The sequence below is a fragment of the Guillardia theta genome, assembly GCF_000315625.1.
Source record: "Guillardia theta CCMP2712 unplaced genomic scaffold GUITHscaffold_68, whole genome shotgun sequence".
Taxonomy (NCBI): domain Eukaryota; class Cryptophyceae; order Pyrenomonadales; family Geminigeraceae; genus Guillardia; species Guillardia theta.
In genome coordinates, this window is record NW_005434606.1 from 175,390 (window position 1) to 191,645 (window position 16,256).

The window sequence follows — 16,256 nt, forward strand, 5'->3', positions numbered from 1 at the left end:
GTAGTATGAGAAAAAATAAACCAGTCTTTTTAATATATTTTATGTTCCCTGGGGTCACTGAGTACATGCTTAAAGGCTGAGGGAGGAGGGTGGGGTAGGTTGACTTTACTCCCCAACTTCGTTCGATGGTGCTCGTCGGGCTCCCCGGAAACAGAATGGTGGGGAGGAGGATCGGCGCGATTCCTTGACGAGAGCCTCCTGCCAACATCTGAATCAGATCTCTGAATGATGGTTGCAAGCTGCTCGCACTGCTTTCTCAGCATCGCGTGCCTTTTCTTCTTCCATGGCGCGCAAGGGACACGTGAGCACAAAGATTGCTTTGCATGTGGATGTTCGGAATGCTCACTCTGTTTCACCAGCACTTCAGTGGGAGCATGTCGATCCCGTAGGGAGGAGCCCTACAACTCGCTACAGCCATGCAACCGTGAGCTTCCGAAACCTCCAAGGAACCATCATCATCTATGGCGGGTGAGGGATCCTATCGCGCGCATTCTTTACCCCCATGATCGTTGAATGTGAACTTGTAGGGCCACTGGTAGCAGCAGCACTGGTGTGACTGTGATGGATGATGTGTGGATGTACGACTCGTCCTCCAAGTCTTGGGATGAGATCACCTTCGTTCCCAACCTCAAGTTCACTTCCATGGACTGCAAGACAAGTACCCTCAACACGCGCATGCCAGGGTCTCGAGCGGGCCATCGCATGGTGGTCACCCAGTCCTTGGCGCTCATGTGTGGAGGATACTCTGCTATGATTTCTTCCGTGGCCTCCTTTGCAGGAGGAAGCCTGCTCGATTGCTGGTGGCTGGCTATCAAGCCTGTGCCAAGTTGGACCCCCCTCCTAACCACTCCTGCGGGGCCAAAGCACAGGTGGGGGCACAGCATGGTGTATGACGTGGAGACAGGAGTGATTGCGATCTTTGGGGGGATGATCATCGAAACGAAGAGCATCAGCAAGGATTGCTGGTACATAGTGACCAGCACCGACTCGATCTCCACATCCACGAGGTACGAGTGGAAGTCGTGCAACCCTGCTACAGGCTCTGTATCACCGCTCCCCCGGTACGGCCATGGGTCAGTGCTCTACTGGAGCACACAGACGTTGTACATACATGGAGGCTACGCCTTCGATGGGAGAGGGACAAGCGCTCAGAATGACTTGTGGGCCCTCCAGGACTTCACCAACACCACGACCAGCTCATGGAAGAAGGTCGCGCCCATTACAGACACCCCGACTGTCAGAGCATTTCATGCAATGTGGCTGGTTGGATACAAGGTCTACATCCATGGTGGTCAAGGACCAGGGGGAGCGGGATCCTCGTCGGTAAGTTCGAGCTAACAATGGGAGGAGGATATCTTGAACGCTTCAGCTGCTCGGCTGACTTGCATCCAGGCCTTATCAGATACCTGGGCGTATGACATTCTGACTTACTCATGGACACAATACAGTGCTTCTGATGCTGCTCCTGTAGCTTCACACATGTCCGTCGCTGCTGTTTCCGACACTCTAGCGTTGGCGTTCGGAGGTATCGACTCGGATGGGAGTGCTTCAGGTTACCTGGGAGCCTTCAAACCGCAGTCTGGATGGAGCAAAGGTAAGCTGAGTCCCACGAGTGATGGGAGCGTGTTGAGGGATGAGCATGTTTCTGACTTCCATGCAGCGCTTGCTTCAGGAAATCATCCGCAAGCGAGGAGCGGTCACTCGGCAGTATACGACAACGCCGCATATCAGATGGTCATTTCATTCGGCATCGGGGTCGGACCGACGCTACTGGGGGACTTGTGGGCGTTTGATCTGGATCAGTTCAGCTGGACGTGCTTGCAAGGGAGCCAGCCGGGATGCAAAGCCCCGGCGAGCATCGGAGGGCCGGGAGTTCGAGCGCATGCAGCGTCAGTGCGGGTGGGAATGCAGGCGTATTACTTCGGAGGGGTCAGAGGAACCGCTCAGGCCTGCCCAGACCTTCAAGGCAAGCGAGAGATCTTCTCAACCATCAACGACATGTGGCAACTTGACTTGATCTCTTACAAGTGGACGGCCGTTCAAAGTGCAACGGCGCCTGACAAGCGAGCCTTTGCCAGCATGGCGTACGCTGGTCACGTAGGAAGCCTTGTGGACGCCGTGGTGATGGTCGGAGGAGCTCAGGTAGACTGCAGGACAGAAAACCCCCCATGCGCTGTGCCGCAACCGATGAAGGACATCTGGTTCATCGACGTCGCAATGCAGGTATGGCGGGATGGGATGTCGAAAAGTAGAAATGAGCTGCATCACTGACATGAGCATGCGCATGAAGGAAACGGACCCGACAGATACTATGGCAGTCTTCGACGGCATAGACGATATCATCGCCGTCCAACTGCCGTCCTGGTAAGCGTCGTGAGTCAGCATCGGCATTGAGAGCCTGACGGGGGCGACTGACAGGACGTCGGATAAGATTGTTCTCTCGACCTTGTGGCTGGAGGCCTGGACGCTGCTGACAACACGGGTGGTGACGAAAACGATCCTCTTCGACATCTACTATCAGCAAACGCCGGTACTTCGCTGGTACCTGGAGAGTGTAGGGAGCGAGGTGTTCTGCGTGCTAGTTCTCAAGCCTGGCTCGGTACTGCAGCCTTGGTTGATTTGCTCCCCCTGAGAGCCTTTGTGACTTGGCAGGCTCAGAAGATGGTGAAGAAATGGGGCCCGATCCAGCAGCAGATCATCGGCCAGTGGCATCACGTGTGCTTCACGCTGAGATTCGGAAGGGTCTACTCCCCCTCCGACTATTACCCAGACGCTGTGATCGCGCAAGCGTTCATGTTCGTAGACGGGGATACAGTGCAAGAGTTCGGGGCTGACTTTTCCGGGATCAACATCAAGAACGACCTCAGGCTGACGACTGGAGTTACCAGCCTCTACGTAGGTGGGAGCAACCCGTCGATAGATGCGACTGGGTATCAGAACTTCAAGGGCAACATCGACAAGATCAGACTGTGGTGGCCCTCCTGCCCCCACCGAAGTGACCCAACCCGCTGTAATCCCTACGGCTTCCTCCACCCAAAGCTCAAAGACGGCAGCGCTTCGCCGACAGCCAAGGACCCCACGACGGACGCGACCCTCCAGGTGAGCAATGACTCCATTGCCTTCAAGCCTCTGACGAGCTGCCTGCGCTTGTGCAGGAGAAGGACGTTCGCATCTGGCACGTGGCTCAGCCGGTCTATTCTAACATGTTCTTGGGCTCAGTGCGGGCTGAAGACGCCAGAGACTTGCTGGTCAATCTCGAGCTCAACGAGAAGGAGATTTCTAGCGGGTCCATCGGAAATTCCGGAACAGGGGGACCTTTGCAGTGCGAGTGCATGTCAGGCAACGGGACGGTGTGCGAAGACTACGAGAGGCTGTCGGCTCTCAGTGCGACTTGCGATGGCTGCGAAGATGCAAGCTCGTGCTCTTTTGACCGATGCTCTCAGTTTGACATCGACTGCCTGGCGTCTGTTGACTGGACAGACATAAACCAACTGACTAATTATGCAACAAGTGGGACATGTCAGTGCCGCAATGCCGCTGACTGTCCGCTAGCGGTGGAGCAATGCGCATGTCCGACGGGGTTGTCAAAGACATGTAGCAAATGTTCAGTCAGCATGCACGTCATGTACACTGGCGATGCGTACACTTGTACCCCTGGCTCTGACTGCCTCGGTAATGCCCGGCCCGTAGCAGGGCCCTGGTGTCCAGAGGGTCTCTGTACCGAGTGGGAATGCTCCTGCTACAGCACCCAAGATCAAACCACAATCTACGGCGGCCTCGTACAAGACGATAAGTACACTGGGGTGGCGACCTGTCCACAAAGCTGCGCCAACAGCAACGAGGTTGTGGTTACCAACACTGACCACCAATGTGAGACAAAAGTCGCTTGCTGCACGGCATGGGAATGGAACAGCGACATGGGCGCGTACAAGTGTACAGGAAGCACAACTGACTGCAATATCGGGCAGTGCTGCATGCCCGGATCGGTCAGAAGTACAGAGGCGTCGGCGGGAGGAGCATCGAAAGATGCTCTCCTGAGGAGGCTGAAACCTCGCACACTGCCGTCAGATCAAGGAGCAGGGGAGGCACACACGGAGAACAGCAACTCTTCGTTGCACAGAACGAGCTCCAACGTCGCTCTTCGTGCCACCACCTCCTCCATCCCGAGCTCATTCATGTACTTGTCCGTCTCTGCGGCATCCAGGCAGCCTCCCCCTCCCATGTGCGATTACTCGAGTACGCCTGCTATGGACAGCTACTTCCAGGACCCCCTCGTGACCTACATACAGAGCAGTGATGATCCCACTACGAACCCGCCAGACCTGTTCTGGGACATTTTTGTTCAAGTCACTGACACGGCTGATTACAACAATGTCAAGGAACAGGTTGACGCTGCGGTGCAGAGCTTCAACTTTGACTGGGGTCAATGTTACGATGTGACGTCCGTCCAAGACTCTCTTCCTCATATTTGTGGGGATGGTCTCAAGGTCACGAGCTCCAACATACCAGCGACCTATGGCATGCGCACGAGCATCCTTGAGCAGTGCGACACAGGCAGTTCGAATGGGATGGGAGGATGTGAATTAGAGTGCAAGTGCTCTCCCAACTTCAACCCTTCCACTACAAGCACAGGCTGCGTCTGCTCCAACCAATTTGTCTACAATCTGAAAGGCACGGAAGCAAGTAAGGTAGTTGCAACTGCCAACACCATCCATCTGCGTATCAATGTGGAGCAGTACACTGTCAATCCACACATGGAAGCTCTTACGGCATCATCCGATAATCCTGTCGTCATCACCATCTCAGGACTTACTGGATCGCAGACTGGAAGCGGACGTCTCCCAGTGTCATGCACTGCTTCTCTTCCGAGCACGTGTTTTTGGGCAGCGACTGCAGACTTTGCAGGATGTCCTGCCATGGATTCTTGCAGTGCAATTGGAGTGCAGACTGATCTCTACACCCTTGAACCAGGGGTGGTCGATTGGGATCAGACAACAGGAACACTCAAGTTTTCTCTCACTAGCAGCATATACTACATCCCCGAGCTCGAGACTGCCGGCCCTTATCTTGACTTGTCCATCTCCCTTGAGAACGGTCAGATGACTCAGCTGCCTCCGACCGTCACAGCGACTGCCTGCGCCAAGAACGGCGCTCCTCCCACCATCGCCCTCTCGTCGACCGCAGGCTTCTTCACCTTCAGCCAGCGTCTCCTTGTGGAGGGTCAGGACACCACAGTCTCTTACAAGTCATCTACTGGATCCGAAATTGTCGTGGGTCAAGTCAGTGTGTCATCCATCATGCCCGCGGGTAGCGCCGGATCAGCCACTGCGGCTGCGGCTGATGCGACGAGGTTCGGTGGCGTCAGCACGGATGCGATGAGCAGATTGCCGCAGAGCGGGACCTTAGCTGGGAACGAAGGCACTTGCCTCAAGACCAGCAGCGACTCGTCTGTGACCAGCCTAGAGGGAAGCGTGAGCATCAACATCGACGACACGCTGCGGAGAAAGGCAGGCGGATGCTTCGAGACCAGCGACAAGACTCTTGACATCTGCCTGAGGGGCAAGACGGGCATGTACCTCTACGACTCCAAGTCTCGCTTTTGGACGCCTGACGCTGAGGTGAGCATGGCGTCGCTGGATGCTAGCGCTGTCTCGACGACCAAGCTGAGCCCCAACGCCTTGTACGCTGCCATCTCCACGCCCCAATGCTGCGTCCTCGACGGCACCGCCAAGCCTTGTGGAGAGCGCGTATGTCTAGGCAGCTCGCCGAGCAGCTCAAGCGTGACGGCGACGCTAGGAGGAGGCATCACCTCCCGCATGCCCTCCTTGTCTCTCACGACTCGCCCGTTGTACAAGTCCAAGGAGGCGTTGGATCAGTTCTTCGCCGCCGCCTCCAATCCCATGCCGACCCGCATGGGCTGGAAGCAGTACTGCCCGTCGGGATCCGCCTCGTGTTCGGGGCCTGTCACAACGTCCGGGTGGCTTCCAGCGAGGTTCGGACATGCCATGACGGTCACGAGCGGCAACACGGTGCTTGTGTTCGGAGGGCTAGGATGCGCAGCGACGACTACGATCAACGGCAAGACGATCTGCTCCAACCTGACGGATCCCTTGAACGACTTGTGGGAGCTCGACCTCGAGAAGGCTCTGCTGGGGTTGAACGCGATGCGTCTGATAGAGCTGAGCCCAGCTCTGAGCGGAATGGTCGGAATGTCCATGGTGACGCTGGGGACCGGGAGCTACAAGGTGCTAGTCGTCGGAGGATCAGAACAGAGCTACAACTCGCTGTACCTGATGGATCAGAAGCTTGCTCCTTACACTTCTGGCACGCTCATGATCAGTGAGGTTGAGTACAACGCAGGCACAACCATCCAGAGCTCAATCTCAACAGCCTACGAGATGACTGGCCACTCGGTGGTGGTGAACAGCTCAGCCGCCATCATCTGCGGGGGCTTCATCGCCAACTCCCTCTCCAGCGCCATCTTCGTGTACGACCTCAGTGCTGCTGACCCCTCCCTTGGGCTGTCAACCGTGTCCAACTACGGAGACAGCCCCTCTGCTCGAGGCTTCGAGGGCCTCGCCAAGCCAGACTCGAAGACGCTGCTCATGTATGGGGGGATGCAAATCAGGAAGCCCATAGGAGACCTCTGGAAGTTCGACCTCGCCACTCAGAGCTGGCAGCTGGTCCACACAACAAAAGCCAGCAGCAAGTCGCCTGATCCGTCCGCCTTCTCCGCCTTCACCTCCTTCACGGCGACGGGGGTCCAAGGCAAAATTATGGTGTCGCACGGGGGGATCCTGCAAGGCTACGCGAAAGGCACGACGTTCTTGCCGGGGAGCAGCAGCGACACGGTGAACCAGGTGCGATCAACAGGTAACATCTACTTCTCTCAAGACATCACGTCGACAGACCCAACTTCTTGGATCGGAGCCCGAGCTGCGATAGGGCAGAGCTTTCCAGGGCGATGCATGCACACCATTCTGAATGGAATCTTCTTGCCCGGCAAGGACTCGATCCTCTTTCATGGCGGCGTCGGCAGCACTGGACAAGGATTGTCTGACATGTGGCTGATGGATATCACATCTATCACCCCCGGTGTGAACATGAGGATCATCTTCGACGGCGTCACAGCGTCAGAGTTTACCTCAACTGTAGTTGATGACCTGAAGGTGTTGTTCAAGTACCCTGTGCTGATCTCTACAGACCCGATCTTATCAATGTTTTATTCCCCTGATGTCCTCACGGGCATCTACAGCAGCATATCAGTGATAGACAATCCAAATCGGAATCAGTCCATCATAGTCTCCTTCGCTTCAACACCGAACTCAGCATTTACTCTCATGTATTCTCTATTTTCATCCGTTGATCAGTGGAGCAGCACGCTATCATCTATGTTGGAGGCTGTCCAGTACGTGCCGAGTCAAGCAGCACTTGCATCCAAAGACATCTTGTCCAAGCTCGTGCTGTCCAACGACAACGGGCAGTTTAGTGATATCAACTATGAAGATTTCAAAGGATATCTGTTAAATGGTTTCAGGGACTACATGTTCAGTCTGTACAAGTTTGATGCAGCGAGCAGCTGTAAGAGCTCGAAGAACGCAGGTGCGTGTAATGCGTGTGATGTCGCTTGACGCGTTGTTGCTTCTGACATACGTTTACAGGATGCATGCGCGGAGTTTGTCAAGGGACAGTAGAGGACTTCAATCTCGGGGAGGTCGAGACATTCGACTACGGCGGCAGTAGGTACTGCTATGGCGATCAAACCAGCAGCGATCGATGCTCTGCCGACTACGCATGCTCCCTGCCAAACATCCGCCATGGTCATCGATCCGTCGCCTTCTCGTTCCGAGGGACCGTAAGTGCCTCTTCCAGATTCTCTGATCCCTCCGCCTACTTTCGCTCCTCACCATGCGAGCTTCATCCTCTCTGACTAGCTTGCAGAACCTCATCTACTTGACCTTCGGAGGAGAGACAACCGACCTAGTCAAGCAGACTAATGGAGGTCTGACAGCTGGGACTGGCAGCTTGAGCAACGAAGTTCACACTGCATACTTTACATCCGACGAGGCTTTCTTCGTCAAGCTCATGACCAGCTGCGACATCACCGGTGGTGCCTGTCCAACCAAACGAAGAGACGCGTCGATCGCCCTCATGGGCAACACCGGGAGCGTCAACGGCCGTCTGCTTGTGTTCGGTGGGATCACGTGCGCAGGAACAACCGGCTGCAGCCGCTCGGTCATCTTTGACTACCTCGATGGCGCTGGCAGTACCTCGGCGACTGCGCTGAACGACCTCTGGTCTCCTCGTCCTCCTTGCTGCCTCATGGCCTGACGAGGGTTGTAGGTACCTCGATCTCACCGACCTCGATCTTAACTGCCTGTCAACTGGGAGCTGCCTTACTACCTTGCCGTGGGCTGAGGTGACGTCAACAGCATCGGTCGTGTAAGCGCGACGGTCGCTGACGAGTCGATGCAGGTGGATGTGCCAGGCTCGCGTCCATCAGGTCGCTTCGGTGCTGGCATCGAGCTGGACCTGACGAACTACTACTTGTATATTATCGTGAGTCCTTGTGAGCTTGTACGTCGGCCAGGAAGTGAGTCAGCGCAGGGAGGCACCGGTTACACCAGTGGAGTTGGATTCGTAGACTACGGCGATCTCTACGTGTTCCAGCTAACCGACGCTTTCTACAAGCGATGCAGCGCGACAGGTCAAGCGCTTACATCCGCCATGGCAGGAGTGAATGCCATCTTCTACCTGCAGTGTCAGGTTAGCGAGGGAGGCGATTGGCGTGAAGCTGATGTGAGAACACTTGCAGGACAACTTCGGACAACCAGCGGACGGAGCAAAGTTCGCCGTCGAGATCTCAGGCACTAACCTTCCGAGCATTTCTCCTTCGGTTGTCAGCCTGGGCAACGGGCAGTATCGCTGCGCTTACACGCCCGTGGTGATCGGAACCTACAAGCTGAGCATCTTCGTGGGGAGAGGAGGCTCAACCTACCAGGACCTCATCTCCGGATACGATAAGGAGCCGACGAACTCGATCAATGAGTTCGAGCTGCTGGGCAACAGAGCTAATCCCAACCCCTTCACGCTCGCAGTTCTGCCGGGCTCGACCTCACCTGACACGTCGGTTGCTACTGGCGACTTCCTCTCCCTCACCACCTGTGGCGTCGTGTCGACCTTCATGATCACAGCACTTGACGCCTTTGGTAACCGCCGACCTGGTAGAGACAGTCTCAACGCCATCATGACCTTGTGGGACGTGGCCAAGGCTGCTCCGGTGGACTCTGGAGCTGATCCGCAAACTGCCGTCATCTTTGACAACACGGACGGCAGCTACGAGACTTCCTACAAGATCACCCGGTCGGGCAGCTACTCCCTCGAGATCAACTTTGCGGGGGTGGTGGGAGCAGGTACCCCTCTCATCCTAGAGGTGCAGTCAGCTCCAGCTGACCTGTCCAAGACGTACGTGTACGGGCAGCTGAGAAACATCGTGGCTGGGTCAGCATCCACCCTCTACGTGCAGACGCGCGACAAATACGGGAACAACATCCGGGCGAGTCCAGCTGACTACCCGCAGGGCACGGAGAGCATCGAGTTCGAGATCTGCAAGACGTTTGGGAACAACGCACAAGACCCTTGCGGAGGAGGACAGATCGAGAGCAGCGTCGGCATCACCATCGACTACTCCATCGGTCCGGACGGTCAGGCAACCTCCTCGTCCACGGGCCTGCCCTACTTCGGCCTGTATCAGATCACCTACTTCCCCTTCAATGACGGGGTTGTGTCCCCGCAGGTGCCGCACTCATGACTAGCCGTTGGCTCGACCGTTTTGATCCTCGCGGTGCAGGTGAAGCACAATGGAACCTACGTGCAGTGCTTCTTCGATACCACAGGGCTGGCAGGAGCAGCTCTGTCCCCAGACATCAACGTGGTGGACGCATGCATCGTCAAGGTAAGCGTCGGGCACAAGGAGGAGCAGGTGGAGCAGGTGGAGGAGGAGGTGTGGTGGTAATGGTGGTGGTGGAGGAGGAGGAGGAGACGCCTTTGTGAGGGAGAACCCGGTGCAGGTATCTGGCAGCTCAAGCTCGTCGGCTCGTGGGGCAGGACGGGAGGTGCTGTTGAGCAGGAGGGTGTCAAGCTTGACCAAGGACGACCTGTCGGTGTCGATCAAAGCAAGCTTCACTCCTCCAGGTGCCTGTCAGCAATTGCGAGGGAGGCCTGTCTGACGAGTCTGGCAGACACAACCAACCTCCAGCACTGGCTCAAGTTGGGGCCAATCCTTTGTGCTATTGTCGGAGTTGGGCTGCAGGTGATCTTCTTCATGATGAGCGTTTTCGGCCGGCGCAAGACCGGGGGAGGGAGCAAAGAGGAGCCGAAGATGCAGGAGGATGAAATCGTGGAGATGCCAGACCAGCATGCGAGACCTCCGGAGCCAGACACCCCAGAGATCGCTGCTCTCAGACAGATGCAGGTGAGTTTCTCGCTCCCTCCTCCAGCTCCTCTCTCTCGTCTAAACGCTAGCTGTGCAGAGCAAGGGGTTGATCAGTGAGGAGCAAATGAAGAGGGCGGTTGACATGATCCGAGACAAAAACGAGATGCTCCTCGGGGCTGTGGTAAGACACTCATACATTTGACAAGGGAGATTACTGAGATTGTTGATGCAGGATTCGATCATGAAGCAGGAGAAGAACGTCTCGCGTTTGCTACAGCAAATGCTCAACGCACACTGAGTTGCCCTCATACAATTTTTACCGTCGACGATATTCGTGCTGATCAAATGAATGTCGAGTGTTTGAATCGTTCCAACTCTCTTTGAACCTCCTTGAGATTTTCCATCTCTGCTCGTAAGTTGGAGAGCTCGGTCTGCCTCCCTCTCAGGTGCCTCTCGAACAACCCCAAAGTCTTGTTGCAGAGCTGGTCGAACCCACTCGGAACAGCACTGCTTGCCCCGTCTATTTCCGTAGAGCGTGTAGTTGTTCTGTTCTTGAGATGGAACGCGACTTGCTCGAGGCTGTGTAGAATCAAGTCGGCCGTCCCTTCAAATGCACAGAGCTCCGTCAAGATCTGCAGGCAGGTATCATAGCACCTAGCACCTCCCCCAGCGAGGTCAACAGATGCCAACTGAAGCTCTTCGCCGCATCCCTCTCTTGCTGGCCCTGAGGGATCGAGCAGCTGAGAAGAGGAGCAACTTTCAATGGCACTGAAGCACTTCCTCATCAGAGACTTCCTCTGGTTCCTCTTGATAACGGACTCACGGCTGTAGAATACCTTGCGTCTGGTGGCGTACTCGTTCCAGGTGAAGATAGATTGAGCAAGGGACCTCTTGGAGCTGCTTCTGAGCATCAAGATACGGTTCTGATTCCTCCTCCTTGGCTCCCAAACTGCAAACATCCGCCAGAGGTTGAAGGAGGAATGAAGTGACTTAACTTCTGACCCTCCAACACCTCCAGCCCCTCCGTCTTCCTGCTGTTCCCCCTCACAAGCTTCATCCGCGAGTTCCTGATGGAGGCTGTTTTCTGTCACAGTGTTTATGTGATCATATATCGATGCTGCCATGGCACAGCACTGCCTCCCCTTGATTCGCATGCTCACGAGCAATGCCGAGAGCTTTTCAGTCGCAGTGAGGGAAGGCAGCATTAACGCTGATAGGTTTCGAGAAACACAGGAAACCTCTCTTGACAGACTGTCTACCTCACGGTGTATCTGTTTCTCTGTGTCTGAGTCCGTCTCGAATTCTTCCTTGTCCTCTTCTGGTCGCAACTCTACTACCTCACTCCGCGCTCGAGAGTCCTGTCGTTCACTAATCAGTCGTTTCATGTCGTTGAGGTCCGATGCTTGAAAGATGGAGATGAGCCGATCTTTCAACTCTGTCACCTCCCCTCGCACAGCAGCTTGTCTGTCGCGCATGAGCCCCAAGGCTGCTCGTAGACTCCTAGACTGATCTCTCTCTGCATCGAGGAGAGCCTGGACTCGCTGAAGCTCTGCTTCCATTCCTTGGATCTTCTTGTGCTGTGCGACTAACAGATCCTCGTTGGAGCATCGATGAGCCTTCACCTCCTCTAGCGTTGACCTCACTGTCTCCATGAACTTCAGTCTCTCCTCTTCTTCAGAACCCATGCTGATCAGTAGTATCTCACGCCTTCCCGTGACTGCCTGCTAGGCTCCTCAAGGCGGACTTTACAAGCCTCAATGAATTTCAACGATAGAGCAGCAGCCCTCCGCCGAGCCTACTAGTCGTGAGCGGCGGCCCCGGCCCACTGGGCCAGATCCGGGACCCCGTGACGCCGTGACGGGCCGAGGCCGCCGCCGCGTCGGGTTCACCGGCGTACTCAACCGTTAGTTCAAAACTTATCATCCTGGCCTGACTGAGTACCGTAGCCCATCCGATGATCCGGGATCGAGTCAAGTCTCCGCCGGAGGCGGACAGTAACAGTGCACTGCACGGGAGTCGCACAGGCCACTGACCGTGCCGTACGGTACAGTGGCCGCGCCATCATGATCCGACAATGACTGTTCATTGATACGACCCGCGGTCGGAGAAGAGACTTGTGACTGTAGTTACTGTGCCAGACTGAGACTCTCGCCGCCAGGCAACCGTCGGAACCGCGGGCCGCCCGGCCCTCAGCCTGGCCGGGACTTCCGAGGCTGCCGGTTTCAAGGCGCGGTGAGTCCGCGGCCCCAGCAAACTTTGGAACTTTCAAAGTTTAACCGGCGCCGCTCAGCAGCACGGCGATATAAACGCTTATCTCAGTTAACTTGCCTCACTCAGTGCCGCCGCAGCGCGCGCACTGGACACCGCCGGGATCGGATCACACACGTCGCAAGACCGGGGGAGCCTTCAGCCCGGCCGGGGTCGGAGGAGTCCGTGGCACTCATCTGCGGATCCCGGAGTCCGCAGCCCGGCTGTCGGACCGTGCGAGTCAGACGCCGCATCATCTGAGTCCGATCCGGTACTTGTCCGACGCCGACGGTCAACTTGACGGCGGTCCGAGGCCGACGACCGATCGGACGGTGCCAGACCCCGGCGGCGCCGCCCAGTGCCAGCCGGAGGCTGCGGGGCCGCTCAGTGCCCGGCCACGTTTCAAGTTTGGTTGCGGCCGGGCCGCCGCGGCGCCGCCCGGCCCGGACACCGTGACCGTACGGTTCCCGGGAGCCTCGGAGAGCGGAGGCTCCGGGCCGACGGCGGGCCGCCGTCAGCCTCCGTGCAGTGCGGCCGCGGGCCGGCAGGCGGGCACCTCGCCTCCGAGTCCGATGATCATCGGATCATTCACTGCGGCGCGCCGGGGGGCCTTCGTACTGAACTTGACTCGGTGACCCCCCGTGGCACGGCACGGTTAAGTTCAAGATCGGGACTGTCACGCTGGACCCCGTGACAGTATCCTTTACTCAAGCTAAGTCAAAAATCTTTACTCAAAGTTAAGTTAAAAATCAGTACGAGGACAATCAGGAGAGTCGAGGAGGCTTGACCCTGACACTGTCGCACAGGCCAAACGGCGAGAAGAGAAAAGACAGCGAGAACCAAACCTAAACTTGAAACCGCTGTCCCCCAAACTTAACTGTCAAAAATCAGTACGAGGACAATCATCATTGCCTCCGTGTAGCTCGTATTGATATTTAACTTAACTTTGAGTAAAGCAGTCAGTAGTGTAACGGCGCTGTTGAGTTTTCTACTTGAGTTAATTAAAAGTTGATTTCAGCTATCTCGATAAAATTACTTATCAAAGTTGATCTTTTTTTTCTATACCAGATGTCCTTGGGGACAACGACCGGGGCGCCTGTCCTCGTACTGATCTTTAACTTAACTTTGAGTAAAGGGCGCCGTGCCGTTGACAGATGGGTGTGCGCCGTGACTGGTCGTTCCAAACCGTTACAGTTGCCGAAATGCCTCTCAATTCCTTGCCAGAATCGCACCCCCACCCCTCACTTTCCGGAGAATTTTAACCCCACCCTCTCCAACCCCCCGATTTCGTGATGTTCTTTTTTGAAGCAGGCTTCTGTGATGAACAACGGTCCGTGCAACGGAATCAGGCATCCCCATAAAATTCAGAAAAATTCTCTTTTTTTCGAAAGGTTGCGGTTTGAGTACCCCGTGACCCAGATATGTGCTGGTCGAAGGAGACAACACGCGTACCTATCATTGAGCTCCGCTACCTGACAACTGAGTGTATGAGCGTGCGCGGTACTGCGATCTGCTCTTCATGCGGCCCCGTTTCGACCTCACAAGGATCCTAGCTGGCAACACTGAATCTGTTTTCAACAACATGTTCAAAACGGTGATGATGATCAACAGCAAAGGGTCACGGTGAAAACAGAAGAGTGTGGTATTGGTCAGTCTTGGATGCATTGCATAATCCGAGACGAGAGACTCACACACAAGAGATGCCTTTTCAAGCTTGAAAGATCGCAATCAAGACACTTCACGCTCTGAGAGATTGCTTTTTGTTTGTGTTGACCTGCATTTGAGTGTGTTCTCAATTTTGCTCGGTGAGATAGGATGCCACCAATACAATCAATTTTATGACAGGTTGTGTTGTTTTTGGTATACCTTGGGCATTTTGCACTTTGACCCTGTAGTTTACGTCATTACGTCACTTATCCTAATAAATCCCAAATGGTTGTGAACAGTGTAAAGATGTAAGAGAGATCTTAGAGTGCTGATGAAACCATACAGCAGTATAGCATTGTGTACACCAACTGCCCAAACAATCTCAGTTCACCCTTTGCATGTGATTTAGCTTTTCTTGGTCTGACAACTCAACCAGCAAAACAATGAAGTGTTTCATGAATGTAATTATCGATCGTTCTCTACCAGCTCTAATGCCTCTAAGAAAAGCTGTGCAAATTGAGGATCACTCTGCAATCTCTTGCAGAACGGGAAAAGCTCCAAAACCTCTTCGTATGAAGATCGGAATTCTAATATCTTCATATCATTGTCTTGTGAATGCGTATGCGAGCATCTGTGATGGGAGTCTTCGTTGAAGGCTGGTGACGGACGACGCCTCGATGAATCGCTGTTCACCTCCACCAATCCTGGTATTTGGCAATTCGTTGTAGTCGATCCTGTGACTGCAGTTTTGTCATGTTCTGTCCTATTTTCTGTTGCTGATCCTGCTGGCAATGTGGGCCTTACATAGGGCCATTTCATTATCCCAACATGTCTGCATGCTGACTTGAGCGCAGTGAGGGAAATGCCCTAAGATGACGTTAGAGGCGTGCATCATGATATCAATTGGGGATCACTCAAATTATAAATACAAAACGACATCAAGAAGAAAAGAATTTCAGCCATAAAGCGTGAGGCTCTTCACACACAAAGAGAATGGGCATCGACATGTATGTGATGAGGTTTACCAGTTGTTGCGCTGCATCCGACTGCCGGAGATGAAAAAGCGCAGTCAGATCTTGATGCGACAAGGTGATTCCATTTCGTGTTCTCTCTACCTCGCCATTCTCTCCTCGTTTTCTCCGAGGAAACACGCGAGCGACACGAGGTTCCAGCATAGCGTCAGAGCGCGAGTGGGAGTAAAAGATGAGACGGGAGGAGACGTGGGTTATCTTTTATACTACTGCTTCTCCTCCTACTCCTACCGGTGATTGAACACCTATACAGGGGTAGTGCTCATCCTCCTAGGTTGCTATGTACAGCTGCCTCTCAAACAGCTGGGTACATCAACTAAGTTGGGGGGGTACGTAATTGACCCCTTGAGTTTCAGAGGGTGGGGTGATTCTAAAGAGGGTGCATGTGCCTTTGACAGAGGTTCTTTCGATGCAGGGCACGCTGATATGCGGTCTTAGGAAAGTGATAGTAAGATACGATCGCCTAACATAGGAGAGATCTAGGCCGTGGTAGTAAAAGGAGTGTAAAAAAAGGACCACCCCCAGGTGTAAGTAAGACTTGGGGGTGTGAGGGTGTAGTAGCGGGTAAAGTGATTTAATATGTGGGGGTAGGGGTACTTGATCTGATGACTTGTCTTCGATGAGGGGTAGGGTGATTATTTCATGAAAGGCTTTGGTATCTAATTTTTGAAAAGAGAAGTATTGAATAAGGTTTCTGCTAAAATAGTTGTAGTGAGATGGACACCCCCACCCACCTTTCTCTCAGCATTGGATACATGAGAGAGCCTGAGGAGTGTATTTCTTTTTAGGCTTCATCTCTGGGCGGTACTATTCATATTTCAAATAATATCAGAAAATTGATACCAGAATCTCAGAATTTCAAAGATTATAGCGAAATCATTAAAGTTACGACCCGC

General features: G+C 54.5%; 2 protein-coding genes across 2 annotated transcripts; one reads left to right on the forward strand and one right to left on the reverse strand.

Annotated features, from left to right (window-relative positions):
- Window positions 1–225: 225 nt before the first annotated feature.
- Window positions 226–10,733, forward strand: GUITHDRAFT_113566 (hypothetical protein; the record flags this gene model as incomplete). The annotated part of the gene is made up of 20 exons (XM_005827251.1): window positions 226–301; window positions 360–468; window positions 528–1,323; window positions 1,393–1,594; window positions 1,661–2,223; window positions 2,291–2,364; window positions 2,419–2,599; window positions 2,653–3,099; window positions 3,156–7,602; window positions 7,662–7,855; window positions 7,942–8,297; window positions 8,344–8,419; window positions 8,476–8,559; window positions 8,608–8,766; window positions 8,816–9,796; window positions 9,851–9,955; window positions 10,071–10,194; window positions 10,242–10,474; window positions 10,533–10,616; window positions 10,668–10,733. The coding sequence occupies 20 exons, from the start codon at window positions 226–228 to the stop codon at window positions 10,731–10,733; spliced, it is 9,357 nt and encodes a 3,118-aa protein (XP_005827308.1).
- A 308-nt stretch (window positions 10,734–11,041) lies between these two features.
- On the reverse strand, window positions 11,042–12,120 carry GUITHDRAFT_142826 (hypothetical protein; the record flags this gene model as incomplete). The annotated part of the gene is made up of 2 exons (XM_005827252.1): window positions 11,042–11,067; window positions 11,097–12,120. 2 exons carry the CDS (start codon window positions 12,118–12,120, stop codon window positions 11,042–11,044), a joined length of 1,050 nt encoding a protein of 349 aa, XP_005827309.1.
- Window positions 12,121–16,256: the final 4,136 nt, after the last annotated feature.